This window comes from Bufo gargarizans, chromosome 4 (assembly GCF_014858855.1).
Source record: "Bufo gargarizans isolate SCDJY-AF-19 chromosome 4, ASM1485885v1, whole genome shotgun sequence".
NCBI lineage: Eukaryota > Metazoa > Chordata > Amphibia > Anura > Bufonidae > Bufo > Bufo gargarizans.
The window spans coordinates 320611977-320639878 of record NC_058083.1 but is presented as its reverse complement, the minus strand read 5'-3'; the positions used below and the strand labels follow the sequence as shown (position 1 = coordinate 320639878).

Genomic DNA, 27902 nt, shown 5'->3' with positions numbered 1-27902 from the left:
TAAAATGAAAATAAAAAAAAGACTATAAATAAACCACAAGCTCAAACAGAGGGGTTGCGTTAGTGCACATAATTACAGCTCTCTCCGTCAGAGTACATGGGAATCACTTCACAAATAAATAGCACAGTTGTTTCAAAGCAGCAGGTCCAAGTCTTGTAAACTGTCCTTTTTCTAAAAACACAGAAACGTCTCTGGATGCAGAGTCTGAACACTGTGATAGACGGCGGGTAATATAAAGAGTTGTCCCTTTGTTGGTCCTATTTATCTGATCAAGTTAGATTTCTTTACATCTAGAGCAGGCATGCGCAACCTGCGGCCCTCCAGCTGTTGTAAGACTACAACTCCCACAATGCCCTGCTGTAGGCCGTTCCGGCATGCTGGGAGTTGTAGTTTTGCAACAGCTGAAGGGCCGCAGGTTGAGCATGCCTGCTTTAGATGTCTTCTTAAAAAAAGGTGCATGGTCATAAAATCTCAATGCAGAAGTGGTTATTTACAAAATTTGTTTCCTGCTTCCAAATACACACGGGTAGATTTGCTCCACAGCGGTGGCAACGGACTTCACATCTGGACCTAAAAGGGGGGAAAAAAAAGAAAGAAAATTCTACGAATGAAAAATACCAGAGCAAGAACGAGCAGCATTGACATCAGAAGACAAAGGCTAATTGTGGGTATTTACAGGGGATACGTGGTTTATGCAACTGTAGGCATCATGCAAACAACCTTCATTTGTTCCGCATCAGATCCTCATTTTAAGAGGATGCATAAAACGTGGACAGAACACTGTGCGGAGTCTGTGCCATGTCCATTCTCAGCTTACACAGCACCCAGACAGAAACACTGCCTGTTTGAAAGCAGCCATATGCCTCATGCACACGAGTGTATTTTCGGTTCGCGTCCGATCTGCTATTTTTGCAGGTCAAATGTGGACCCATTCATTTCTATCGGACTGGAAAAACGTGGACAGTCCATAGATGTCATGCATGTGCCGACCACATCTACCGTCCCACAAAATAAAAAATTGCCATTTATACAGTAGGATGGAATGGAAAAGTGTGGGACACGCACAGCCGGTATCCATGTTTTGTGGATCCCATGTTTGCAGACCGCAAAACAGATACGGTCGTGTGCATGAGGCCTTACAGTCAACTCGTATTGTGTTTGCAGTTTACATCAGCACTATACATTGGGAGGATTTCCTGATGTACATCTCTAACAAATGCCTCAAATGTATCCATAAAGGGGGCTTATGTTGCACATAGGCTCACCAGTTTAAAAAATGTATACTGTGAGGTATCTATTGTATAACAGAGTGGACTGCGCTATTCTATGGATATAAATAAAAAAAAACAAAAAAAAAAAACCAACAACTCATGTATACTGCGCCAATTAAGACCGAAAGGACAGTTTTGGCCTGAAGCGATGCAATAAGTTAGACATGTCAGCGAGAGAGCTTTCCTGATGTCTATGACAGTGTAACTGCAATGCGAATATGGCCTTAAAGCAACAGCAGACTATTTAAAGTTAAAGGGTTTCTCCTCGGTTTTACCTAAATTCTGTGCATCATCTACCCGACCAGATGTGCTCCTGTGTCGTCCTGTTCTGCTGCATAATGTACATGCCGGAGGACAGGAAGAAACATCAGCGGACGACGTCACAGCCAGTCAAGCAGTCGTAGCCAAGATGGCGGAATCGGCGGCGCGACAGAAGGGTAAATTCTGCTGAAACTTTCTCTCTTCCATAGGTTAACAGATACACAGAATTTAGGTAAAGCCCGGAGAACCCCATTAACTATAGCTGCACGGGTAAAACTAAATCTTGCCATTACCAAAACGTTATACTTTTGAAGTGAGCACATGACTTTCCTGTCTCTATCCCTTCACCTACCTACCTACAGGGGCAGACTGGCCATATAACCTACGGGGAAATTTCCCAGTGGGCTATTGCACAGGGGGCTGCCCATGCCCTCCTCATGGCCGCTGGCCAGATACTTCAGTACTTCCTGAATTCTACTGTATCACCATCCTTAATATGGAGATAGGGCAGTAATATATGCTGCACTGTGGTATTTGGTTTTGTTGGGGCGGTATTTTGTGCTGCGCTATGATACTGCTGGCCCTGCCTACTTGTGGTTTGTGTTGGCCCGCGTTCTGTCAACTTGGAGTCACCTACAATTTGGGGCCACTTAGTTTTTTTTTCCAGGGCCACTTTAAAGGCGTTTTGCCACTTCAGCAAATAATATTTATTATGCAGAGAAAGTTTCCATGGTTACGACCACCCTGCAGTCCAGCAGCATGGCGGTGCTTGTACACTATAGATAAGTACCAGCTTACGTCAGCCCCCACGGTCCCGGCCACCAGAGAGGCAGGCAATTTTTCTTATAGTGTGCAAGCACGACCACCACTGATGGATTGCAGGGTGGTCATAACTATGGTAACAAGCAGTGTATAATGTGATGGAAAAATGTATGAAGCCAGCAAAGGAGGCAATATGGATAATCACAATACATTAGTAAGTGCCTTGTATTAACTTTCTCTACATGATAAATACCACTTGTGAAGTGAGACAACCCCTTTAAGACTGCCCCCGGTCAATTATCAGTGACAGAGTTATGTACATATGTATACACATTTAGGACTCATGCAAACAAACGTATTTTTGGCTTGCATTTCATAGGGATCAAATGCGGACCCATTAATTTCTATGGGGCCGCAAAAAAAATTGTGGACAGCACACAAATGTTATATGAGTGCTGTCCACATCCATTTATTATGTAGAGAAAGTTAATACAAGTCACTTACTAGTGAATTGTGATTGTCCATATTGCTTCCTTTGCTGGCTGGATTCATTTTTCCATTACATTATACACTGCTCGTTTCCATGGTTACAACCACTCTGCAATCCTTTTATTAAGAAAAAATAGCAGTCGCTCACGTAAGCTGGTACTTTTTTCTATAGTGTACAAGCACCGCCATGCTGCTGGACTGCAGGGTGGTGGTAACCATGGACACTTTCTCTGCATAATAAATGCTAGTGGCAAAACCCCTTTAACCAGTTCACATCCGGGCCATTTGCCCCCTTCCTGACCAGGCCCAATTTTAAAAACCTGACATGTGTCACTTTATGTGGTAATAGCTTTGGAACACTTATTTATCCAAGCCATTCTGAGATTGTTTTTTTGAGTCAATATATTTCACCTTTATTTATGAAAAAATCCCAAATTTACCCAAACATTAAAAAAATTAGCAGTTTTCTAAATTTCAATTTCTCTGCTTTTAAAATAGAAAGTGATACCTCATAAAATATTTATACGTCTACTTTATGTTGACATCATTTTGTAAATGTCATTTTATTTTTTAGGACGTTAGATAGCTTAGAATTTTAGAAGCTATTCTTAAAATGTTTAAGAAAATTGCCAAAACCCACTTATAAGGACCAGTTCAGGTCTGAAGTCACTTTGTGGGGGGCTTACATAGTGGATACCCCCATAAATGACCCCATTGTAGAAAATACCCCCTTCAAGTTACTTAAAACTGATTTTACAAACTTTGATAACCCTTTAGGTGTTACACAAGAATTAAAGGAAAATGGAGATCAAATTTTTTAATTTCACTTTTTGGGCAGATTTTCCATTTTAATCCATTTTTTTTCTTTAACACATCGAGGGCTAACAGCTAAACAAAACTCAATATTTATTACCCCAATTCTGCAGTTTACAGAAACACCCCACATGTGGTCGTAAACTGATGCAAGGGCACATGGCAGGGTGCAGAATAAAAGGAACGCCATATGGTTTTTGGAAGGCAGATTTTACTGAACTGGTTTTTAGATGCTTTGTTGCATTTGAAGCCCCCTGATGCACCCTTACAGTAGAAACTCCCAAAAAGGGACCCCATTTTGGAAACTAGGGGATAAGGTGCCAGTTTTATTGATACTATTTTGGGGTACATATGATTTTTAATTGCTCTATATTATGCTTTTTGTGAGGCAAGGTAACCCAAAAAAAATTCTGCTTTGGCCCTGTTTTTATTTTTTACAACACTCATCTGACAGGGTAGATCATTTGCCATTTTTGAAGAGCAGGTTGTTACGGACGCAATGATATCAAATATGTCTACTTTCTTTGTTTGTTTGTTTCAGTTTTACATAATAAAGCATTTTTGAAAAAAAGTTATGTTTTTGTGTCTCCATTTTCTGAACGTCATTTTTTTAATTTCACTGCCGATCGTCTTGTGCAGGGGCTCGTTTTTTGCAGGAAGAGTTGAAGTTTTTATTGGTACCATTTTTGATCATTCATTATAACACTTTATGGGGCAAGGTGACCCCAAAAAAATTGGTTGTTTTAGCAGTTTATTTATTTTGAAAGCGTTCACCTGAGCGGTTAGGTCATGTGACATGTTTATAGAGCAGATCGTTACGGACGTGGCGATACTAAATATGTATACTTTTTCTTATTTAAGTTTTACACAATAATCGCATTTTTGAAACGAAAAAAAAATAAAAAATGATGTTTTAGTGTCTCCATAGGTTTTTTTAGTTTTTTTTTTTACCAATTGTCTTAGTTAGGTTCTCATTTTTTTGCAGAATGAGGTGACTGTTTGATTGGTACTATTTTAGAGGGCATAGGCTTTTTTTTTTTTTTTTTTTTTTTTTTTACGGTGTTCACCCCCCTCGGGGTCACATGACCGCCGAGCCGAGACAGGAAGCACATAGTGCGTCCTGATCTTTACACACAGCGCTCGTTGAGCGCTGTGTATACAGAGATCTAGAAGGCAGGGATACCTGGGAACTGACCCTGCCTTCTCTCTGGGTTGCCCTGCTGTCACTGACAGCAGGCCCCCCGCTCTGCAGCTGCACGATTAGCGTGCAGCTGCCATCTCTAAATGGACGTTCAGAAACGTCCATTTAGAGATAGAGATCCACCTCCTGGACGTTTATAGTCAACGGGCAGATGGGAGGTGGTTAAGTTCCCAGTCCGCCACTGCCCAGCAACTTGTTTGTACCGCATGTACAGTTATTACCTGTGACTGTAATACTTCCGGTGGAGAAGATCTGCAGTGTTGATCTTAAAGACTTTATCCTATAGCAAACGGCAGGGTGAAGTTCAGGTTCATAACTGCAAATACAACAACATTTTTTAGTCTTAATAAAAACTGTGGGGAAAAATAAAAAAGGAAATACAATAAATGAGAGCACTTGCCTGGCATAAGGTCGGTTATTTTTCGTAAATTCCGGTAGTCTTATTTCAAAAGGCATAGTGCACACTGCCAGCACATTGACAACTTTAAACTCAGTGAATTTTACCTGTTACAACAAAATCAAATGTACCATGTGAGAGACAAGCAGCCGATGAGCCATACAGAAGGTACAGAAGTTGAAGTCTGTGGAGGCAGCCTGGCTGAACCCGACATGTGCCAGTGATGTATTCTCCCTCCCTACTGAAATAAATACCTACACTTTGCCATCTTCCCAGACTCCCCTATTAAAGGGGTTTGTCTAGGATTTAAATATTGATAGCCTATGGTCAAGATAGGTCATCAATATCAAGTCAGTGGTGGTCCAACTGCTGGAAGGGGCCATGCACAGCCTCCGCTGTCATGTCCACTGGTCTCATGGCCTTTGTGCAGAGCAGATTAGACATCCTATAGTTGTGCAGCTAGTTTTGTAGAAGAAAATTATCTATGAATTCTAATCTTGTGATGTAAATTGCTGATCCCCATGGACTTCTGAGTTCAAGGGGTGGTCTCACTTAACGATTGACACACAAGCAGGTATACCCTCTTAACCCCTTAGAGTTAGGCCTAGTTCACATGTCAGCGATTTCAATCAGTGACTGGGAGCCAAAACCAGGGGTGCAGCCTACGAAGATGTAATGTATAATGGAAAGATTTACGCAGGTTCTGTGCCTTTGATCTGCACCTGGTTTTGGCTTTGATGAAAATCAAAGACGTGTGAATTAGGCCTTAGTGGGAATTAACGCCTTTTGATGAATGACGTACTATGTACGTCATGATGTGGCGTTAGATAAGGCAACATGATGTGCACAGTACGTCATGAAATGAAAGTGTTACCGCAAGTATACTTGCGGTGACACCGGCATTTTAACAGGTGTCACGGACAGCGGAGCTGTCCAGGAACCCGCCAGAGGACCAATCACTGTGGTCCCTGTTTCACGATTGCTGTAATAGATCTGAGTGACCAATCGCAGCGCATCCTGCTTGCCGGCTGGGAAGAAAATTAAAAAATTAAAATAAATCACACAGCGCAGCTCTGATTTCCTCATTCTGACAAGTGAATTATTACACCACACAGTGCCCCAAACACACACACTGTTCCCCTGACACCCCATCCTCCAACCACCGTTACTCCCCACAGAACTTCAGTGTTTTGTTTTTTTATAAAATAGTGTAGGTTAGTGTTATATACAGTACAGACCAAAAGTTTGGACACACCTTCTCATTCAAAGAGTTTTCTTTATTTTCATGACTATGAAAATTGTAGATTCACACTGAAGGCATCAAAACTATGAATTAATACATGTGGAATTATATACATAACAAAAAAGTGTGAAACAACTGAAAATATGTCATATTCTAGGTTCTTCAAAGTAGCCACCTTTTGCTTTGATTACTGCTTTGCACACTCTTGGCATTCTCTTGATGAGCTTCAAGAGGTAGTCACCTGAAATGGTTTTCACTTCACAGGTGTGCCCTGTCAGGTTTAATAAGTGGGATTTCTTGCCTTATAAATGGGGTTGGGACCATCAGTTGCGTTGTGGAGAAGTCAGGTGGATACATAGCTGATAGGCCTACTGAATAGACTGTTAGAATTTGTATTATGGCAAGAAAAAAGCAGCTAAGTAAAGAAAAACGAGTGGCCATCAGTACTTTAAGAAATTAAGGTCAGTCAGTCCGAAAAATTGGGAAAACTTTGAAAGTGTCCCCAAGTGCAGTCACAAAAACCATCAAGCGCTACAAAGAAACTGGCTCACATGGGGACCGCCCCAGGAAAGAAAGACCAAGAGTCACCTCTGCTGCGGAGGATAAGTTCATCCGAGTCACCAGCCTCAGAAATCACAGGTTAACTGCAGCTCAGATTAGAGACCAGGTCAATGCCACACAGAGTTCTAGCAGCAGACACATCTCTAGAACAACTGTTATGAGGAGACTGTGTGAATAAGGCCTTCATGGTAGAATATCTGCTAGGAAACCACTGCTAAGGACAGGCAACAAGCAGAAGAGACTTGTTTGGGCTAAAGAACACAAGGAATGGACATTAGATAGGTGGAAATCTGTGCTTTGGTCTGATGAGTCCAAATTTAAGATCTTTGGTTTCAACCACCGTGTCTTTGTGCAACGCAGAAAAGGTGAACGGATGGACTCTACATACCCGGTTCCCACCGTGAAGCATGGAGGAGGTGGTGTGATGGTGCTTTGCTGGTGACACTGTTGGGGATTTATTCAAAAGTGAAGGCATACTGAACCAGCATGGCTACCACAGCATCTTGCAGCGGCATGCTATTCCATCCGGTTTGCGTTTAGTTGGACCATCATTTATTTTTCAACAGGACAATGACCCCAAACACACCTCCAGGCTGGGTAAGGGCTATTTGACCATGAAGGAGAGTGATGGGGTGCTGCGCCAGATGACCTGGCCTCCACAGTCACCGGACCTAAACCCAATCGGGATAGTTTGGGGTGAGCTGGACCGCAGAGTGAAGGCAAAAGGGCCAACAAGTGCTAAGCATCTCTGGGAACTCCTTCAAGACTGTTGGAAGACCATTTCAGGTGACTACCTCTTGAAGCTCATCAAGAGAATGCCAAGAGTGTGCAAAGCAGTAATCAAAGCAAAAGGTGGCTACTTTGAAGAACCTAGAATATGACATATTTTCAGTTGTTTCACACTTTTTTGTTATGTATATGATTCCACATGTGTTAATTCATAGTTTTGATGCCTTCAGTGTGAATCTACAATTTTCATAGTCATGAAAATAATAGAAATAGTTTGGAGTAGTGTTAGGGTAAGAGGTTTAAAAAACAAAAGTGTTAGGGTTAGCAGATTGAAAAATAAAAATGCTAAAATACCCCTTGTGATAATTAAAAACTTGGGCCTAAAGCAGTGGTCAGCAAACTGCGGCTCTAGAGCCACATGCGGCTCTTTAGCCCCCTGATATTGGCTCTTCCATGTGCGGGCTCACATGTACAGTGCGATAGCATTTTTGTTGCCCATAGCAAAAATAGGCAGGAGGGTGAAGACCAGGAAGCGGTGAAGGCTCTGTACTCACCGCTTCCTGGTCCTAGGTTGTAGGCTGTGCAGGGCTGCGCACAGTGTGAGGCGCTCTGTGGCGTCACGCTGTGCACACCAGTTCACAGCACAGCCGACAGCAGGAGGAACACAGAGCGCGGGTGGTGAGGCGCAGCGGCATCCAGGAGCCAGAGAGGCAAGTGCTTTTTTATTTTATGAAACTTGGGGCTGATCTGAGGCAATGGGGTGTTGAGAATCATAATGGGGGATATGAGAGGCATCATGGATGATAATGGGGCTCTTATCTGAGGTTTGATTGAGGGGGGTCATTTACTTTAGGGTCTGAGCTGACGTCTGATCTTAAGGAGGTCTTATTAACATTGGGGTTCTGATTAGTGGTCTGACCTGAGGTGTAATGAAAAATATATTTTTCCATATTGTCCTTCTCTAAAACCTACGTGCGTCTTATAGGGTGAAACGTTGTGGAGTGAAAGAAGATGTAGTGTCGAGGATTGAGAAATGAAGTAAATAACAATGTACCTTCGTATAGATTTGAGGTTTTAAGAAATTTGGCTCTCAAAAACAATAAAATCGCTGTTTTGTAGATATTTGGCTCATTTTACTAATAAGTTTGCCCACCACTGGCCTAAAGTGACATTTTCAGTAAAATATGTAAATTTTTCTTTTTTACAGCCAAGGGTTTCTAAATTCTATGAAGAGCATATTGGGCCAAAGTGCTCACTACACCCCCTTAAAAATTCCTTGGGGAGGGGGGGGGGGGGGTGTAGTTTCCAAAATGGGGTCACTTTTTGGGGGTTTCCACTGTGGGGTACCTTCAAATGCGACACAGCGCCTGAAAATTAGTGCCATGAAATCTGCCCTTCAAAAGCCATATTGTGCTCCATCTTGTTTTAAGCTCTGCCGTCCGTACGCCCCTATAGCAGTCGACAACCAAATATGGGGTGTTACGGAAAACTGCAGAATCAGGGTAATAGATAGAGTTTAGTTTGGCGGTATGTAAAATCAGTTTTTAATTACTTTAGGTGTGTAGTTTCTACAATGGGGCCATTTTTGGGGGGTTTCTGATATGTAAGGCCCACAAAGTAACTTCATAACTGAACTGGTGCTTAAAGTGGGTTTTAGAAATCTCCTTAACAAATGTAAGAATTGCTTCTAAAATTCTAAGCCTTCTAAATCTCCTTAAAAAATAAAATGACATTTTCAAAATGATGCCAACATAAAGTAGACATATGGGAAAAGTAAAGTAATAACTATTTTGTGAGGCATCACTGTCTGCCTTAAAAGCAGGGGACGGATCCGTTTGAAAATTGAGCCATATTGTGTCAACTTCAAACGGATCCGTCCCCATTGACTTACATTCTAAGTCTGGACGGACCCGTTTGCCTCCGCACGGCCAGGCGGACACCTGAATTCGGGTGTCCGCCTGCTGAGCGGAGCGGAGGCCAAACGGTGCCAGACTGAGGCATTCTGAGCGGATCCGCATCCACTCAGAATGCATTAGGGCTGGACAGATCCGTTCGGGGCCGCTTGCGAGAGCCTTCAAACGGAACTCACAAGCGGAGCCCCGAACGCTAGTGTGAAAGTAGCCTAATATTGTAACTTGAAGGACCACTGCATGTAGACATTGCTTTCAGGGCCTGTTCACATCTGCGTTGGAGGCTCAGTTCAGGGCCTGCAGGCAGGACTTTTTTTTTTCATTTATGTGCCAAATCCGGCAATTCCATTGTTCTGCTCCTCTGATGTGAACATGTCCTTATGTGAATTTCCTGATCTACCTCAGTCAATATGCTCAATTTCAGAAACCAAGCCATCCACATAGCAGCCATAACATGCATTGTACAACGGAACCCATAATTCACGCTACACCAAACTTAGAGAAAAATACTTTACCAAAAATCCAAGCTTCTGCAGAGAACGAGCCAATCTTCTAGCACCTAATTTGGCTTCTTCTTCACTGAAACACAGAAAACACAATCCAGGTCATCATTGGGTGGTCAAGGTCCAGTCTGGGTTTTTCTGCTTATTCAGACTTTTTATTTAAAATATTTTTAAACGTGTAAAAATGCCAAGAATGAGTTTGTGTTTTTTTACAAGCGTTTTTTGGTGGAGCTTTTTATGTTGTTACATGCTTTTTGCCATTTTTAAGTCCTATAGAGAATCAATGGGGGAAAAAAACACTAGAAAAATGGGGAATACGCAAAGAATGCTGACCTCCAAAAAAGCCACACAGTAAAATGTATTTTATGTAGTGCATTTTATATATCACTATAGATTTAATTGTGAAAAACATGTAAACGAGGAGATTTTCATCAAAGCGATGGGTGGTAAACAAGCCTTCTACTAACAATTTCTATATAGGTACATGCATTTCTACCACTCATGATTACTGCCCAAAAGTAGAAGATTGAAATGATTACAGACCACACCAAACATCCACTCACTGCCCCCTCCTACCCACGTGCTGGTAGACCCTGCACAGTGCCCACTATACTCATGTATGCTATAATATGAGAAGGATCAACCTTACTGCAATAAATTGCTGTAGTATTGTTATGGCGTCTCTGACCTACTGCATAGAGCTTTTACCGGAGATGAGCACCACTAACAGAATCGCTTGCCTGTTCTTTGCTATAGCTGTGACTACAGGAGGGGCTACTTGTCTCAGGGTGGCGCTAATAGGGAAGCACATTTTACCTGGTCGCTCCTGTACAAATTATTTTTCCTGATGACCAGATCGTTGCAGTTATTTTGGGTTTTCGGAGTTTCATCAAAACCTTCTAAAATGTAAGAAAAAATATAAATAGTTACAGCAAAAAGCCTTTATGCATCCCTGTGATTCCATCCTTCCCGATCTGCAAAACTGAGGACAGTAAAAAGGACGTTCTTCACCAGCATACTTACTCCAACTTCACGCTTGTAGATGACATTTACCCCCTCTAATGCAATCTTCCGCAGGTTTAAATGGCATCTTGTTCGGAACACGCAGACAACATTGGTAATTATGATATCTAATGCCACATCACTGTCTGCATCCATTGAGGTGACTTACTTGCAGCCGGCCCCCACCATGAGAATACGCCCTGGGAGAAAACAGAAGTTTATGTATCCTCAGAAGGTCAACACGTCAAGCCAACTTCATGGGTAAAGCATGCTTTGCCAGCTATTCTTCTAGCCTCCGGGTAGTGGAGAGGGGAAAGAGCATCTGCCAGACCCCACTGTTAGTCATGTGCATGATGCCTGTACATATTTAGTGGTCTGCAAATTATGGATACTGGTCATGTTGCATCCGTTTTTTTTTTTTTTACTTCAATGGGTCCCTGGTCTGTATTTTGGGGCCAAGTTCTATCTTTTTGTGGAACAGATATACAGGTCATCCATGTGCTTTCCGCATCCTTATGTCTTTCCCGCAAAATGATGGAATATGTCCACAAAATGCAGACCACAGACCCACTGAAGTCAATAGGACCTTCTGTAATCGACCATTTTAGTCGCCAAATCTGATTCTACCCGAAAATGACAAACTGGTGTATTAGCATAGGGAAACTGATCCCCCTCACTTCTTAGCACAGATACCCAGTACACTGGTGGTCACCGCATCCATAGCAATAGGATTGGGAAGTGGTCTCACGATTTACCCCCATGACCACTTTCCTGGCCGAGTCCTCTATCCCATCAGTAGACATGTGTAGTAGAATCTCCTGTAGCTAGGCATGTGTTGGATGCATTCAGCTCCAGTGCAGAACAGTATATAGCGGAGGAAGCGCTTTTGATTGCTATGGATATGAAAGCCGCAAGTGTCCGCATTTTACACAAGGTATCCATGGGATGGGAGCTTGAACTGGAATGAACCCACTCATTTATAGCCTTTTAGAGAGTTCTTCAGAAAGTGGCCAACTGGAGCTGAGAAATATGAAATTCAGCCTAACTTTATAGGGCATAAGACTACAATAGAGGAGGGCTTTCCTCTGTAAGGCCCCTTTCACACGAGCGAGTTTTCCACACGGGTGCAATGCGTGACGTGAACGCATAGCACCCGCACCGAATCCTGACCCATTCACTTCAATGGGTCTGTGTACATGAGCAGTGGTTTTCATGTATCAGTTCTGCGTTGCGTGAAAATCGCAGCATGTTCTATATTCTGCGTTTTTCACGTAACACAGGCCCCATAGAAGTGAATGGGGCTGTGTGAAAATCACATCACATCCTCAAGCAAGTGCGGACGGATGGTTGCTAAGAGACGTTTATATACCTTCAGTATTTTATCACGCGCGTGCAAGACGATTTAAATCGCATTGCACCTGCGAGATAAAACTGAACGCGATCGCATACTAAATTGAATGACTTGCTTGCAAAAACGCGCATTTTTCCCTGAACGCATCCGGACCTAATCCACTCATGCTCGTCTGGAAGGGAGGGGCCATAGAAGTGAATGGGGCTTCAGTGAAAAACGCATTGCATCCGTTTTCACCGATAGTTGCTAGGAGATGATGTTTGTAAACCTTCACTTTTTTTATCACACGCGTGAAGAACGCATCAAAACGCATTGCACCCTCGCGGAAAAAACTGAACACAATCACAGACAAAACTGACTGAACTCGGTCGCGAAATGGTGCGAGTTTCACTGAACGCACGCTGAATACATCCGGACCTAATCTGTCAGATGCTCCTCTGGATAGATCATCAGCATCTGATCGGCGGGGGTCCGACACCGGGGACCCCCGCCGATCAGCTGTTTGAGAAGGCAGCGGCGCTCCAGCAGCACCGCGGCCTTCTCACTGTTTACCGCTGGCCCAGTGACGTCACGACTTGTATCAACTTGCCTGGACGGGGCTAAGCTCCATTCAAGTGAACAGAGCTTAGCCCTGCCCAGGCCAGTGATACCAGTCATGACATCACTAGGCCTTCTCAAGCAGCTGATCGGCGGGGGTCCGGGGTGTCAGACCCCTGCCGGTCAAATGCTGATGATCTATCCAGAGGATAAGTCATCAGTTTAAACAAACTGCAGAACCCCTTTAAGCATTACTAAATTAAAGCTGCTTCCATTTTTAGGGTAGATGGGCGTCTGACCACAAGGATCCCCACCAAATCTGAGTGAAAAACATCCCATATTTCCTGACAATACACCTTTCTGTCCAAAGCTAGGAGTATATCCCAGAAAGGGCTCGTTCACACAAGCGTTTTTTGCGTTCCGCATACGGGCTGTTTTTTGTGTTCCATATACGGTCCGTATACAGAACCATTAATTTCAATGGTTACGCAAAAAAAAGTACTCCATTTGCATTCCAATTTTGTATTTCCGTTTTCCGTTCCATTGAGAGATAGAACATGTCCTATTATGTTCCGTGGCTCCATTCAAGTCAACTGGGTCCGCAAAAAAAAAAAAAAAAAAACTGAACACATACGGAATGTACTCCGTATGTCTTCCGTATCCGTTCCATTTTTGTGGAACCATCTACTGAAAATGTTATGGCCAGCCTAATTTTTTCTATGTTATTACTGTATATGCCATACGGAAAAACGGAACAGAACCGTAAACACTACTGAAAAAAAACAACAACTGGAAAACGGATCTGGAAAAACAAAGGCCTACAAAACACTGGAAAAAAAAACATTCAGTCGTGTGAACGAACCCTGTTAGCACAACTAATCTCGGGGGAAAGGTTTTCACACTCCTCCCTAATGACATCTGACCCATGTCACAATTCGCTCAGTTCCAAGTGTTCGTAATGACAGTTGTCCAGTGTAAATGAAGTATGAAATCATATGATTGTACTTCCTACGGCACAACCTGCTGCGAGGTCTATCACATCCTGGACAGTGACCTTTAGGCTGGTTTCACACGGGCGTTGCGGATTAGGGGCCGGATGTGTTCAGGGTGCGTTCAGTGAAACTCACACTATTTTGCAAGCAAGTTCAGTCAGTTTTGTCTGCGATTGCGTTTAGTTGTTCAGTGTTTTCCGCCCGGGTGCGATGCGTTTTGATGCGTTTTTCACGCGCGTGATAAAAAACTGAAGGTTTACAAACAACGTCTCTTAGCAACCATCAGTGAAAAACGCATCGCACCCGCAACTGTTTTTTTGAGTCCCTCACTCATCTCATGTACAGGACTCATCTCCGGTTAATTTGCATATGGATCAAATCGGTTTTATACACAATAAAAGCACACAGAGCTATGGGGACTGGGTATTGTGGATGTGCTAGCGGCCATCTAGCAATCCATGTCCTCATCTCTATACCCAAAATCCTGGTGACAGGTTCCCTTTAAGACGGTCCACCGCTCCATTCACTTCTATAGGACTGAAGGAGCACCTTCTACATCAGGCATGTCCAAACTGCGGCCCTCCAGCTGTTGCAAAACTACAACTCCCAGCATGCCTGGGTAGCTTACAGCTATTAGGGCATGCTGGGAGTTGTACTTTTGCAACAGAGGGAGGGCTTGGACATGCCTGTTCTACATCTATCCCATAGTAGTGTATGGAGCAGAGGACCAACGTGCGCACTACCATGTCATTCACAGACAGGACTCGGGAGACCCCTCCTCAGATCGCTGAGGGACCCTTTGTGATCAGATATTTATCCACCTATCTTGTGGGTAAGATGACAAATGCTTTTCGTGGGATACCTCCTTTAGGCCCCATTCACACGTCCGCAATTGCGGACAAGAATAGGCATATTCTATTAGTGCCGGCAATGTGCGGTCCGCAAAATAAGGAACGCACATTGCCGTGTCAGTGTTTTGCAGATTCGCACAACACTCTACGGACGTGTGAATAGAGCCTTAGGCTGGATACCCTTGCCATACCTTCAATATGCTGAGATCACACAGTTGGATGTAAAAGGCATATAAGAAGCCCAAGCGTGTATATTAGTGGTGCACAACCTGCGACCGCTATGCCATTCAGGCCCTGCACCAGGTACCCAGTGTTCCCTCTATGGAACAGTATATACTATAAATGTCTGACTGTTCAGCACTTTAGAAAGGAGGACAAGAGGCGGCCATTAATCTCTCAGATGTGTATACCCTAGGAGGGTTATCCAGGTTCTGAAAACTGATGTTCTATCATTAGGGCAGGTCATTAAAGGGGTTGTGGAAGTGAATAGATAAGATATCCCAGGGCGCAAGAATCCAGTCCAGAAGGTGATAGTGAAAAGATACTTTTATTGCAGAAGTACAACGTGTTTCGGGGAGTAGTTCCCCTTCATCAGGTACAGAACACTGCATATCAGCTTCTGGACTGGATTCTTATCTATTTACTTCTGTATCCTACCACTTCTTGGAGACCTCAGGTATCTCCGACAAGAAGTCATCCCTTCGCGGCTGCAGATCCACCAAATCGTGACTCCAGTACACGTCTTGACAAGCTTTCACTAGAGTTGTGCCTACAGGTAGCACAACCATCAAAGGTGAGCCTTGTACTGGAACCATTTATTTTACCTGTCTACCAACGGTATTACCCTATGGTGCGCCCTGTTTAATTTTCAATCCTGTGGATTTAATTAAAGGGGTTGTGTCACTTCAGCAAATGGCATTTATCATGTAGAGAGACACTTTCTAATGTATTGTGATTGTACATATTGTCTCCTTTGCTGGCTGGATTCATTTTTCCATCACATTACACACTGCTCGTTTCCTAGGTAACGACCACCCTGTAGTCCAGCAGTGGTGGTCGTGCTTGCAAACTATAGGAAAAAGTTCTGGCCTATGTGAGCTCCCATGGTCCCGGCCACCAGAGAGGCCAGCACTTTTTCCTACGTGCAAGCACGACCACTAGTGCTGGATTGCAGTGTGGTCGGAACCATGGAAACGAGCAGCGTATAATGTGATGGAAAAATGAATCCAGCCAGCAAAGGAAGCAATATGGATAATAACAGTACATTAGTAAGTGGCTTGTAGTAACTTTATCTACATGACAAACGTAATTTGCTGAAGTGACACAACCTCTTTATTATTAGGTCATGGGGCACCAACTCTCAGCATCCCAGCCAATCAGCTGCTTGAGGGGGGTCAGAGTCCTCTGTGGTGCTCCGCATCGAACCACAGCTGTACATTTAGCAGTGGCTGAGCATTGGTGCCATCAATTTTAAAGACCTGAATTGAATAAGGCTCCATTCACACATCCGCAATTCCATTCCACATTTTTGCTTTCATTTCTATGGGGCCGCACGATGTGGGGCCTGGATCCGGAATTGCGGACCCGCACCCCTGAGTCCACAATTCCGATCCCGAAAAAAATAAAACATGTCCTATTCTTGTCCGCAATAAAAGAATAGGCATATTCTGTTAGTGCCGGCAATGTGCAGTCCGCAAAATGCAGAACACACATTGCCGCTGTCCGTGTTTTGTGGATCCGCAAAACACACATGGATGTGTGAATGGACTCCAAGTCCTTTAAAGGGGTATGCCAGTAATTTCAAGTTATCCCCTAGGCACAGGATAACTATTAGATCAGTGGGGGGTCCTACTGCTGGCACCTCCACCAGTCTAGTACACTGAAGGGGCCCCCAAAATGAATGGCCTGGCAGGTTCAACACACGCACTGTGCTTCATTTATTTCAAGGCCCCCTGTGGGGTACAGAACCCCCCATTCTCATGATCAGTGGGGGTCCTACCTCTGATCTAACAGTTACTTTTGATCCTGTGGATATGGGATAACCTGAAATTACCTTAAAGTGTTATCGTGGCCCTTGGGAGTGTCATAATCTGATGCGCCCACTGGGCACCTCTGGTGTAAACTATGATTTTGGAGAAGCCCAGGGTATCCGGTCTACAGATCCCATTCCAGCAATCATCTGGGGGTAAATGGGCACTTCAGCAGAGCAGCCCATCAATAACTGGTGCACGATCCTTTGAATCCAGGGGTGATGGGAGACATGAGGGGGTGGATCTCCTTCCTGTAGGCTTGTGGGTGCACCTGTCACCCCCTGCCCTATACAATATACAGGGGATCTGTGCACAGAGCGGAAATCATGAGGCTGCATATAGCAGGCAGGTCCAGCAATGAGGTCATCCAATCCTGCAGGGCTACCACAAGGTGACCGGGTGACACAGATCCAGCATTGCCCCCGTAGTAATTAGTCGCAGCTCAGCACCCGCCTCCCCGGACATACCTGCTCCGGCACCGTCAGAGCCGGTACAGCCCGCGGCGCACGGCGATGAAAAGGTAAATAGGACTGTCCCGGAAGCAGTGGCGGGGACCTGGTTACCCTGGCGTACACTTCCCTGCCGCCCCGCCCACTGCTGCAGCCACCGCCAATCAGCGAGCCGTACTCAAGCCACCAGTGGTGTTCCTCGTGTTTCCCATGAAAGCCTTTGGAAAGAATGAAAGGCAGGCTGTGATTGGCTGGCAGCTGGGACGTGACGGTTGGTTGGGAGATGCTGGCTGGGTGCTCTTTGTTTGGAGAAGTTGGATTGATTATTCACGATGGATGCGGGCTTCCTGGGAGGGGATAGGAGCGAAGAGCAGGCCCCGAGGACTAGAAATGGTGACACGCACTGACCAGATTACTGAATAAACTAAGGAGGACAGGCCCTTTAAATAACACCAGGACTATGAGATTACAAGTCTGTCCTCTAGTTACAGTTTCCGTTAGGGCTCATTCAGACGGCGTATGCTGTCCGCAAAAAAGCGGATCCGTTTTTTTGCGGATTAGAGGCTGACCCATTCACTTCTGTGGGGGTCCTTTTATTTCATTACACTGCTCCGCAAAACATATAAAACATGTCCTATACTTGTCAGTAAAAATCGGGACTTGGCCCCATTGAAGTCTACGGGTACGCAAAAATACATGCTAAACTGTCCGCAAAAAAAAAGGATCCGCACGTTGCGGACAGTATATGGCCGTCTGAGTCCTTACAGTAAGGGTCCATTCACACGTCCGTATGTGTTTTGCGGATCCACAAAACACGGACACCGGCAATGTGTGTTCTGCATTTTGCGGACCGCACATCGCCGGCACTTGATAGAAAATGCCTAGTGTTGTCCGCAATTGCGGATAAAGAATAGGACATGTTCTATTTTTTTTTTGGGAACAGAAGTGCGGATGTGTGAATGGGTTCGCAATTCCGTTCCGCAAAATGCGGAACAGAATTGCGGACGTGTGAATGGAGCCTACGGCTGGGTTCACATCACGTTTTTGGCATCTGTTAAAGGGTTTCTACCACCAGAATTACTGTTATGTAGCTGACTGATATAGCGATGCGCTAATGTCAGCACTACATAACAGTATGTTATTTACCTTTCTCCCTGCAGCCGTTCTGATAAAAAAAAACACTTTTATAATATGCTAATGAGCCTCTAGGGCAGGGATGGAGAACCTTTTAGAGACCGAGTGCCCAAACTGCAACCTAAAACCCACTTATTTATCGCAAAGTGGCAATACGACAATGTAACATTTATCATTTAGCTATAATAGCCCGCCTACATTCAGTGCGCTGCCTGTGCTGTTCATAGTGTGCCCTGCGCTGATAATGGCACGAAACATCTAAGGCAATTTGGTACACCATAGACTTTTTCCAGGGTGCGGGTGCCCACAGAGATGGCGCCGGGTGCCGCCTCTGGCACCCGTGCCATAGGTTCGCCATCACTGCTCTAGGTGCTATGTGGGCGTAAAATCAGCACCTAGAGGCTCCGTCTACTCACCCTTTATCCCGCCCAGGTCCTCTGTTCTGCCCGCCCAGCTCCTCTTGGTTCGCAGCATTGCTGACGAAATACCGCGCCTGCGCCGTTCAATTCTGTATTCGGCGCAGTGAGTGAAGGACTCTCTCCTGATGCCGGCTTCCTCACTGTGACATAGTTGGCGCAGGCGCAGTCAGGAAGCCAGCATCAGGAGTGCATCATTCACTTCCTGCGCCGAATACAGAAGTGAACGGCGCAGGCGCGGGATTTTGTCTGCAATGCAGGGAACAGTGACATCAATCAAGAGGAGTGGGCGGGCAGAACAGGGGACATGGGCGGGATAAAGGGTGAGTAGACGGAGCCTCTAGGTGCTGATTCTACACCCACATAGCACCTAGAGCATATTATAAAAGTGTGTATTTTATCAGAACGGCTGCAGGGAGAAAGGTAAAAAACATACTGTTATGTAGTGCTGACATCAGCGCATCGCTAATGTCAATCAGCTACGTAACGGTATTTCTGGTGGTAGAAGCCCTTTAACGTATACATTGGGAAAAAGGATGTAAAAACAACACACCATGCTTTTCTATCCTGCAGAGTCCGGTAAAAAAAAAGTATACGTTAACAAACACGTTTTTACAATGGAACTTAAATGGATGGGAAAAACATGCCAGGTGGAGAAAGGTCATGTGACTCAGTGTTCAGTGCCAGTGTTGTGTCAGTGCACCTGTGCTGTGGTATCATGACGGCGCACTGCAGCAGATCCAGGTCTTCTATCTTCATTCAGCAGGACCTGCGCTGACATCACTGAGCGCGATTACGTCATCAAAGGTCCTTTTGCAGGTCCTGAAAGAAGACGATGCCGGCTGCGCGATCAGTTGGATAAGGTGAGTTTATTTATTTCTTTTTTAACCCCTAAAGCCACATTTTAGTAAGCATTCTGTATTAAGAATGCTATTAAATAATTCAGTAAATTGACTTTTATCAATTTACGAACATCATCTCCTAGCAACCATGTGTGAAAATCGCACTGCATCCGCACTTGCTTGCGGATACTTGCGATTTTCACGCAGCCCCATTCACTTCTATAGAACATACTGCGGTTTTCACGTTGATGCGTGACAAACATTGCTCATGTACACAGCCCCATTGAAATGAATGGGTCAGGATTCAGTGCGGGTGCAATGCGTTCATGTCACGCATTTCACTCGCGTGGAATACTCGCCCGTGTGAAAGGGGCCTTAGTGTTAGGGTGATATCAAAAATATTCCCACAATCACAATATCAAGAAATGTACCCATTTATCCCATACTACGGGGGCCACAAGGAGACATTATATTGTATCGGACAGCAAAGAGACATTATACTGTATGGGGGCCACAAGGAGATATTATACTGTATGGGGGCCACAAGGAGACATTATACTGTATGGGGGCCACAAGGAGACCTTATCCTTTATGAGGGCAACAAGGGTACATTGTATTGTATGGGGGACACAAGGAGACAATATACTGTATTGGGGCAACAAGAAGACATTATGCTGTATGGGTGCAACAAGGAGACATATTATATGGGGGCCACAAGGAGACATTATACTGTATGGGGACCAAAAGGAGACATTGTGCTCTATGGGGGCTACAAGTTGTAGCCCACAAACAGTATAATGTCTCCTTCTTGCCCTCATACAGTATAATACCATCTTGTTGCCCTTGTACAATATAGAGTCTTTTTGTTGTCCCCATCAAGTATAATGTCTTCTTTTGCCCCAAACAGTATAATGTCTCCTTCTTGCCCTCATACAGTATAATACCATCTTGTTGCCCTTGTACAATATAGAGTCTTTTTGTTGTCCCGATAAAGTATAATGTCTTCTTTTGCCCCAAACAGTATAATGTCTCCGTATTGCCCCCATACAGTATAATGTCTTCTTGTTGCCCCCATTACAGTATGTCTTCTTTTGACCCCATACAGTATAATGTCTCCCTCTTGCCCTCATACAGTTTAATGTCTTCTTGTTGCACCCATACAGTATAATGTCTCCCTCTTGCCCTCATACAGTTTAAATTTTTTTGCTGCACCATCTGGACAGAGACTCCCTCTGTCTTCCATCGGCACCCCACAAATGCGATCGCGGGGTGTTGATGTGTATGAAGGCTGCCTGGGTTCTGATGTAGGCCCCCAGACCAGCCTTCAGTTTTATGGGCCAGTGCGTCTTATAGGGCGAAGAATACGTTATTATATCTTTTTATCACTGCTGTGTCTTGGTCTTTGTGTTGTTTGCCGTGACACATTTGCCATGCTTGCTGGTTGCCTGGGGCAACGTGTAGTTTATTTTTTTATATATTTTTTTTTTAAGACAGACCAGACAGAACAACAACTAGACATACAACATTAACCCGTTCACACCACACATAGAATAGAGAAAGGAGGTGAAGGTGATATCGAGATGACATCGATGTCTCACAAGGTGGCCCTCAAGGACTGGGCAGATGGAACACCCAGGACAGGAGCATAGCTCCAGCACCAACAGAGGCTGGAGGACAACTAACCCCAGACTACCAGCCACAGGCTAAATAGCACCAAGTGACCACACTCAGCTAGGAACTTAACCCCACACGCACCAGACAGAGAAGGAGAAAGGAGCAAAGCACACACATGCTGCATAAACAACGTCTGTGCGATCAAGTGGATGAGGTGAGTTAAATTTTTTAAAATTTTAACCCCACAATTGACCTTTTACTTAACATTCTGAGTTAAAGAATGCTATTATTTTCCATTCTAACCATGTTATAATGGAAAATAATAAAATATACAGAACACCGATCCCAAACCCGAACTTCAGTGAAGAAGTCCGGGTTCGGGTCCGGGTGCCACAGTTATTTTTTTATCACGCGTGCAAAATGCAATGCACCTGCACAATAAGAATTAAACATCGGAACGCAATCGCAGCCAAAACTGACTTCAATTGCGTACATACTCGCACGATTTTCCCTGTTCGCAGACGCAACGCATCCAGACACGCTCATCTGCAAGGGGCCTAAGATCTTTTGGACTTCCATCCAAATAGCTCTTTGATTAACACTCCTTTTTTGGAATTTTTTTTCCTTCTTCCTTTTCAATTTCAGGATACTTGTTGCACTGTTAATTTTAATAAACAGCCAAACTGCTCTAATTTTTTAGTGCAAGTGAAAAATCATACAGAAATTTCCATTTCATCCACCATGACGGCCCACAATGAGATTGACCCTTGACCTCTGTAGGGGCAGGAACACATAGAGAGTTTAAATTCCCCCCAACCCTCCACCTCCTCAGTGCTTTCCTGCCCCTACAGGGGCCAACATGTGTAGAGAGCCCTCCTTCCAGGAGGGTAGTAACGTTATTCTTTTACAGGAATCTCCTGCTGGCCTCCCGCGGCATGGGCTAAGGCTGGTCAGCATGGAGCAACAAGGACCCTCGTCTCGGCTTATGCTGAGGCCTGCGGTCCTTCCCTACCTTCAGACCTCCTTCCTTCTTCCGTGAAGCAGTCTGGGGTGCCGGCTTCACGAGGTGTCTCGCGCACTGCACTTGGCGTCCTCTTTCTCTGCAGCATTTGACCGGCAGGGGAAGTAGGATGGAGCGTATTAGGAGGCGGGCCGGGCGGCACACGTACCCTTTAGGAGGCTGGTGCGGCGCAGGCACATGCCGTCAGCCGAGGCGCCACTTGATGACGTCAGACGCCGGGACAGAATTCAAAAGGAGCGCGGTTTCAGTCAGCCCTTGCCTGTAAGCACTGCGATGTCTGAAGCACCTACTCCCCGCCAGGAAGGCTCTGATCCTTCGGCCATCAGTACCGTGAGTCCCCTCTGGGGGGGGGGATTGTATTTCAAATTTTTTCTTTTCATTTGAATGCTAATTGCGGTATATCTGGTTGCTTCCTCACTTCCAGGGAAGCAAAGAGTCCAAATCCAAAGTAAAACTCTTAAAGTGCTGTGCATGCTCTAAAAGGCTCCCTGAGAATTACAAAAAAAAGGCTGTGCAAACCCTGTACAGCAGAAATATGGAAAGAAGAGCAACCAGCTATTCTTTCTGAAATGAAAACCTTTATTGTGGATGAGATCAAGTCTTCTTTGGCCACTATGTCTGCTCCCACTAGTAACCCCAACCATTCCAAGAAACGCAAACTTTCCGTTATCTCCTCATCAGATGGCGAGGATGTAGAGGAAGCCTCCGTCACATCCAGACAAATTCCTAATGAGGATCCCTTGTCAGAGGGGGAAATTTTGGAGGAAGATAAAAAATATTTTTTCTCCTCAGAGGAGATGGAGGAATTACTAAGAGCTGTCAGGTCCACAATGGGAATTGAGGATACCCCTAAGCCCCGTACTGTCCAGGATGAAATGTTTGGGGGTCTTAGATAAAAAATTTCCATTGTCTTCCCCATAAACGAAAACATATGGGAAATGATCATGGAGGAGTGGTTGGATCCAGAGAAGAGGCTAGGGGTCCCCAAGGAGTTTAGGAACAGACTCTGCTTTGACCCAGCGGAATGCAAAGTATATAATCAGACCCCTAAGGTCGACATACAGGTTGCCAAGGTGATAAAGAAAACTGCTCTACCTTTTGAGGACTCCTCTCAGTTGGGTGATCCAATGGATAGAAAAGCAGACGGGCTCCTAAAAAGATCCTGGCAGTCAGCAATGTTCGGAGTTAAGACAAATATTGCAGCAACATCCATAGCCAGGGCTATGTATATATGGCTAGGGGAACTTGACGAACACCTAAAAAACAAAACTTCCAGAGAAGAAATCAGGGATTCTATCCCACTCCTTCGATACGCCACAGCATTCTTAGCAGATGCCTCTGCGGAATCCATCCGTTTTTCAGCCAAAGACACTGCTCTCTCTAATGCAGCCCGGCGAGCACTATGGATGAAAGCCTGGTCAGGGGACAAAGCATCCAAAGCCAAACTCTGCTCTATCCCATTTTCTGGGGAATTTGTTTTCGTTCCCACTGTAGATAAAATTCTAGAAGTAGCAGTGGATAAAAAGAAAGGGTTTCCGGAAGACAAGGAATCTAAAAAGAAGCCCTTTCGTCAGTTTCAGCCCCAGCAAAGATCTTACAGGGGTAAAGGAAAAACTGGCAGATGGAGCTATCCTAAAGGGGGAAGAGGGAGAGGCTTCATACTCAATACCCAAAACAGACAGAATAAACAGCAATGACGCCAGAGTAGGGGGGAGACTGATAGGTTTTTTATCTTCTTGGGAATGAATCACCTCAAATCCCTGGGTTCTAAATGTAGTCTCCCAGGGCTACAAGATAGAATTCACATCAGTCCCCACAAGAAGAAGCTGTATCTCGACCCAGAACAAAACAGAACTTCCAAAAATATGGCAGGGCGTCCGAGACCTCATAGATGTAGGTGTAATTCAAAAGGTCCCAGTACTAGAAGAAAGGAGGATTCTATTCCAACCTCTTTCTAGTAAAAAAAACAGACCAGTTCCTTCGAACCATAATAAACTTAAAGCCTTTAAACAAATCCATTCTATACAGGAAGTTCAGGATGGAAACCATCCCATCCACAATTCCTCTGATCCAGAAAGGAGCGTTTATGTCGTCAATCGACTTCAAAGACGCATACTACCATATCCCTATTCATCATCTCTCTCAGAAGTACTTAAAAGGGATGGACAGCTTGATCCACCACTTTCAATATGTCGCCCTTCCTTTCGGCATCTCCTCGGCACCCAGAATTTTCACAAAAGTCGTGGTGGAGATGGTGGCCTATCTTCACCGGGAGGGTATAACAATTATCCCGTACCTCGACAATTTCCTAAAATCCCGTACCTCGACGAAACTCCTAATTCATACGCATCCCGAAATAGTACCAATCAAATCGTCACTTCATCCCGCAAATAATATGACCCTGCCTAAGATATTAGGTAAAAAAATATATAACTCGCAGACATTGGAGACATATTAGGTATCGCTGTGTCCGTATCGACCGCCTCAATAAAATATCACATGACCTAACTCCTCACATGAACAGTGCAAAAATTTTTTTTTTTTAAGTTGTAAAAAAAAAACATTTTTTCTCACCTTACTCACAAAAAGTGTAATAACCAGCAAAAAAAAATCATACGCATCCCAAAATAGTACCAATCAAACCGTCACTGCATCCCGCAAATAATAAGACCCTACTTCAGACAATCAGCCAACAAATAAAATAAAATTATGGCTTTCAGAATGTGTAGACACTAAAATCTAATTTAGTCAGCTGATTGGTGGGGGTGCCATGCACCATGCACACGTGGCGTCTCCGGTCTCTCTTTCTGCTAGTTGTTGATATAGCAACAGCAAACAGCTAGAGACAAGAGATCTTCATACAGCTGATTGTCAGGGATGCCGGGTGACAGACACACGCCAATCAGATAATGATGACCTTTGCAGAGGATAGGTCATCAATACAAAAAGCTCAGAGAACCCCTTTAACCTCTTCACTACCAGTGCCATACATGTACAGCGCTAGAGCAAAGTGCAAACATGGTGCCCACTTATGCCAACTAAAATAAACTCCCACACAGCTCAGTAGATCTAACTATACAAAGGTTATTGGTGTAAGAATATGGGAGTTACATATTTAAATTATTATTAAAAAATAATACAGCTATCTGAACAGAAAATTAAATAAAGTTAAGTCTCAAGGAAGATAGAGCAGAAAAAATGTAACTGTAAGTAAAAATATGTATGGTATACTAATTGATTACTCTATTTTTCTTTTTAGTAAAGATAATCAAGACCAGATGGCAAAGCTGCAGAGACCAATTTAGGCGTGAGCTGAACGAGAAATCAAAAAGTGGTGATGCACCTCTATCCAATTAGCCATACCTTTATACTCAGCAGCTCCAATTCCTAAAAGTTATTATGGATATGCGTCCGTAAGTAACTATAGTACATTTTTTAAAATAACATTTATTGACCTAAATGTTACACCAACAATTGGAGAAGGTAACGGTTATTGAGTGTGTCCGGCTTCTAGCTGCCAATCAATCACTGTGCCATAATTTATATAGCACAAGTGATTAATCAAGCTCTCAGTCCATGGGTTATCCAACCTCTGAAATGCCATCCCATATGTCCAGTTCCCTCACACAGATAGTACTTATCTCACTCCCAGGCACCCGCATCACTTCAGAATCCTGTGGCCTGCTATTGGTATATTCATTGCTACAGGTAGATGCTGAACTGGCCGTGCGTGGTTCAGAACTTTTGCGGGTGCCGTAGAGCCAGGCAAGTAGTATCTGTCAGAGTTGTTTCAGGCATATGGAGGACCATATCAGGGTTTTGATAACTAATTACTTATAAATGTATTTCTATAGAAGAACAAAATTTGGCATAGCTGTGCACTCAATTATTTTCTAAAGTTCAGTAGGAATGATTGGGAAAATGCTCTGCAGAAGCACATCCACAACTCAACTTCTATGGTGCTGATAAAAATAGACGAGCCACCACTTGGACTTTGGTGGAACTATCATTAACAACTTGCATATTAGTTGCAAACTCATTGAGGGCTACTGCACACGAAATTCTGCACCCCATGCTACGGCATGCATACGGCGGGTACGCAATATACACAGGCACCGGCCATCTGCAGCCCGCATCAATGATCGCAGACCCATTCACTTGAATAGGTCCGCCATCACGAAAATGCGGTGCAGAACGGAGGTATAGAACCCCACTGAAGCACTACAGCACTGCAAAAAAGTAGTGCATGCACTACTTTTTAGCATACCTCACAGATTACGGACCAATTCAAGTAGAATGGTTTAGGGACAGAGGTTTTCTTTACAGGCAATTGCCTGCTCACTAGCAGAGAAAACCACTGCAATTACAAGCAGCAATCTTCTCCACAGTATGAGAAGGAGCGATTGCTAATGGCATTGCTTATTCCCATATAAATTTATTTTCATCCTGCTGCATATTGATGTTATTTTTATTCTTCTATCTATTCCAAGGACTGTTGACAATCTGATGGATGAGGAAGAGGCACAACCTGGGGCTTCTGACAATCCTGAAAGACCTATAGAAACATCGATGTCACAGCCTCAAACTTCGACCAACGAAGAAGCAGGACCATCTATGCAGGTGGAAGTTTCTACATCACCGCATGTAAACCCACGCAGTGCTAGACCAAAGAAGAGCCAAAGTCAGCCTACTTCTGTGTCAATTACACGGGAAATAATAGATGCTCAGGTCCTGGAGTACTTGAATAAAACCAGAGATGAAACTCCAGAAGACGGCATGATGAAGAGCCTGGGCAATTTTTTTTCAGCTGGGTTCCACGAGAACGTCAACCCCATTGTATGTGTTCTATGAACTTATTGTTGGAGTTATACATGGGTGAAAATGACCCCTCAGAAGTCCACGAATATCTGGAGCAGGCACTATCTCGGCTTATCCAGAAAACACATTTGAGCCAAGCGACCTCAATGTCTACTAACTATCCTCATCCAACTAATTATCCATATCAAAATCCGCCTCCAACTCGACATGGCCAAGAATATTTTGCTCATGATCCGAGGCCTAATTATTCTGCCCAACGGCCACATCAACCTGAGCAAGTGGATGTTCGCCCACCATCTAATCCACCTACTGGATCCTTCTCTCAGGATCTTTACGATCTTTAATTATAGTAAAATTAAGTTTAAGTTTAAAAGTTTACTTGTTGTAAATCTGAAAAGCTCTTGATGTTATTTTAAAAAAAATTGCAGTAAAAATAAAAATATTGTTATTTAAAAATCTTGAATTTGTTATGGTTTATATAAGAACTAGAGATATGAAAGGTATAGGAGAATCGGCTGATGTACAGAGTAATGACAGTGCAGCGCCTCAACCTTGGATGAAAGAAAGACCAGGGACGGGTGAGTACCGGAAGCACTCGCAGCGCTTCACTCCCCGCTCCCGGCACCTAATGCATACTAGTGAGCGCTTCCATAATTTAAGCGCTCACTAGGATTCACTTTATAAGACGCCCAGCAATTTTCCCAC

General features: G+C 44.1%; 1 protein-coding gene and 1 long non-coding RNA gene across 3 annotated transcripts; one reads left to right on the top strand and one right to left on the bottom strand.

Moving 5' to 3' along the window:
* Positions 1–180: 180 nt before the first annotated feature.
* On the bottom strand, positions 181–17522 carry TBPL1 (TATA-box binding protein like 1). Its single transcript, XM_044291240.1, has 7 exons — positions 17371–17522; positions 11164–11342; positions 10957–11039; positions 10153–10216; positions 5198–5301; positions 5019–5113; positions 181–570 (listed from the first exon to the last, which is right to left on the bottom strand). Exons 2-7 carry the CDS (start codon positions 11296–11298, stop codon positions 491–493), a joined length of 561 nt encoding a protein of 186 aa, XP_044147175.1. The 5' UTR covers positions 11299–11342; positions 17371–17522; the 3' UTR covers positions 181–490.
* LOC122935474 lies at positions 16736–27613 on the top strand. 2 transcript variants are annotated; one of them, XR_006388793.1, is made up of 3 exons: positions 16736–17423; positions 25639–25792; positions 26870–27613. It is a non-coding gene; the product is annotated as an uncharacterized LOC122935474 (long non-coding RNA). The 2 variants fall into 2 exon arrangements; XR_006388792.1 differs by lacking the exon at positions 16736–17423 and adding an exon at positions 17632–17745.
* The last annotated feature ends 289 nt before the right edge of the window (positions 27614–27902 follow it).

Coding starts and splice junctions, on each gene's coding strand:
- TBPL1 (XM_044291240.1), bottom strand. CDS start 11,298: ATGGATGCAGACAGTGATGTGGCATTAGATATCATAATTACCAATGTT. Junction 11,040..11,163: donor TCTACAAGCGTGAAGTTGGA/GTAAGTATGCTG, acceptor CTTACATTTTAG/AAGGTTTTGATGAAACTCCG. Junction 5,302..10,152: donor TGCAGAAGCTTGGATTTTTG/GTAAAGTATTTT, acceptor TTGTTGTAACAG/GTAAAATTCACTGAGTTTAA.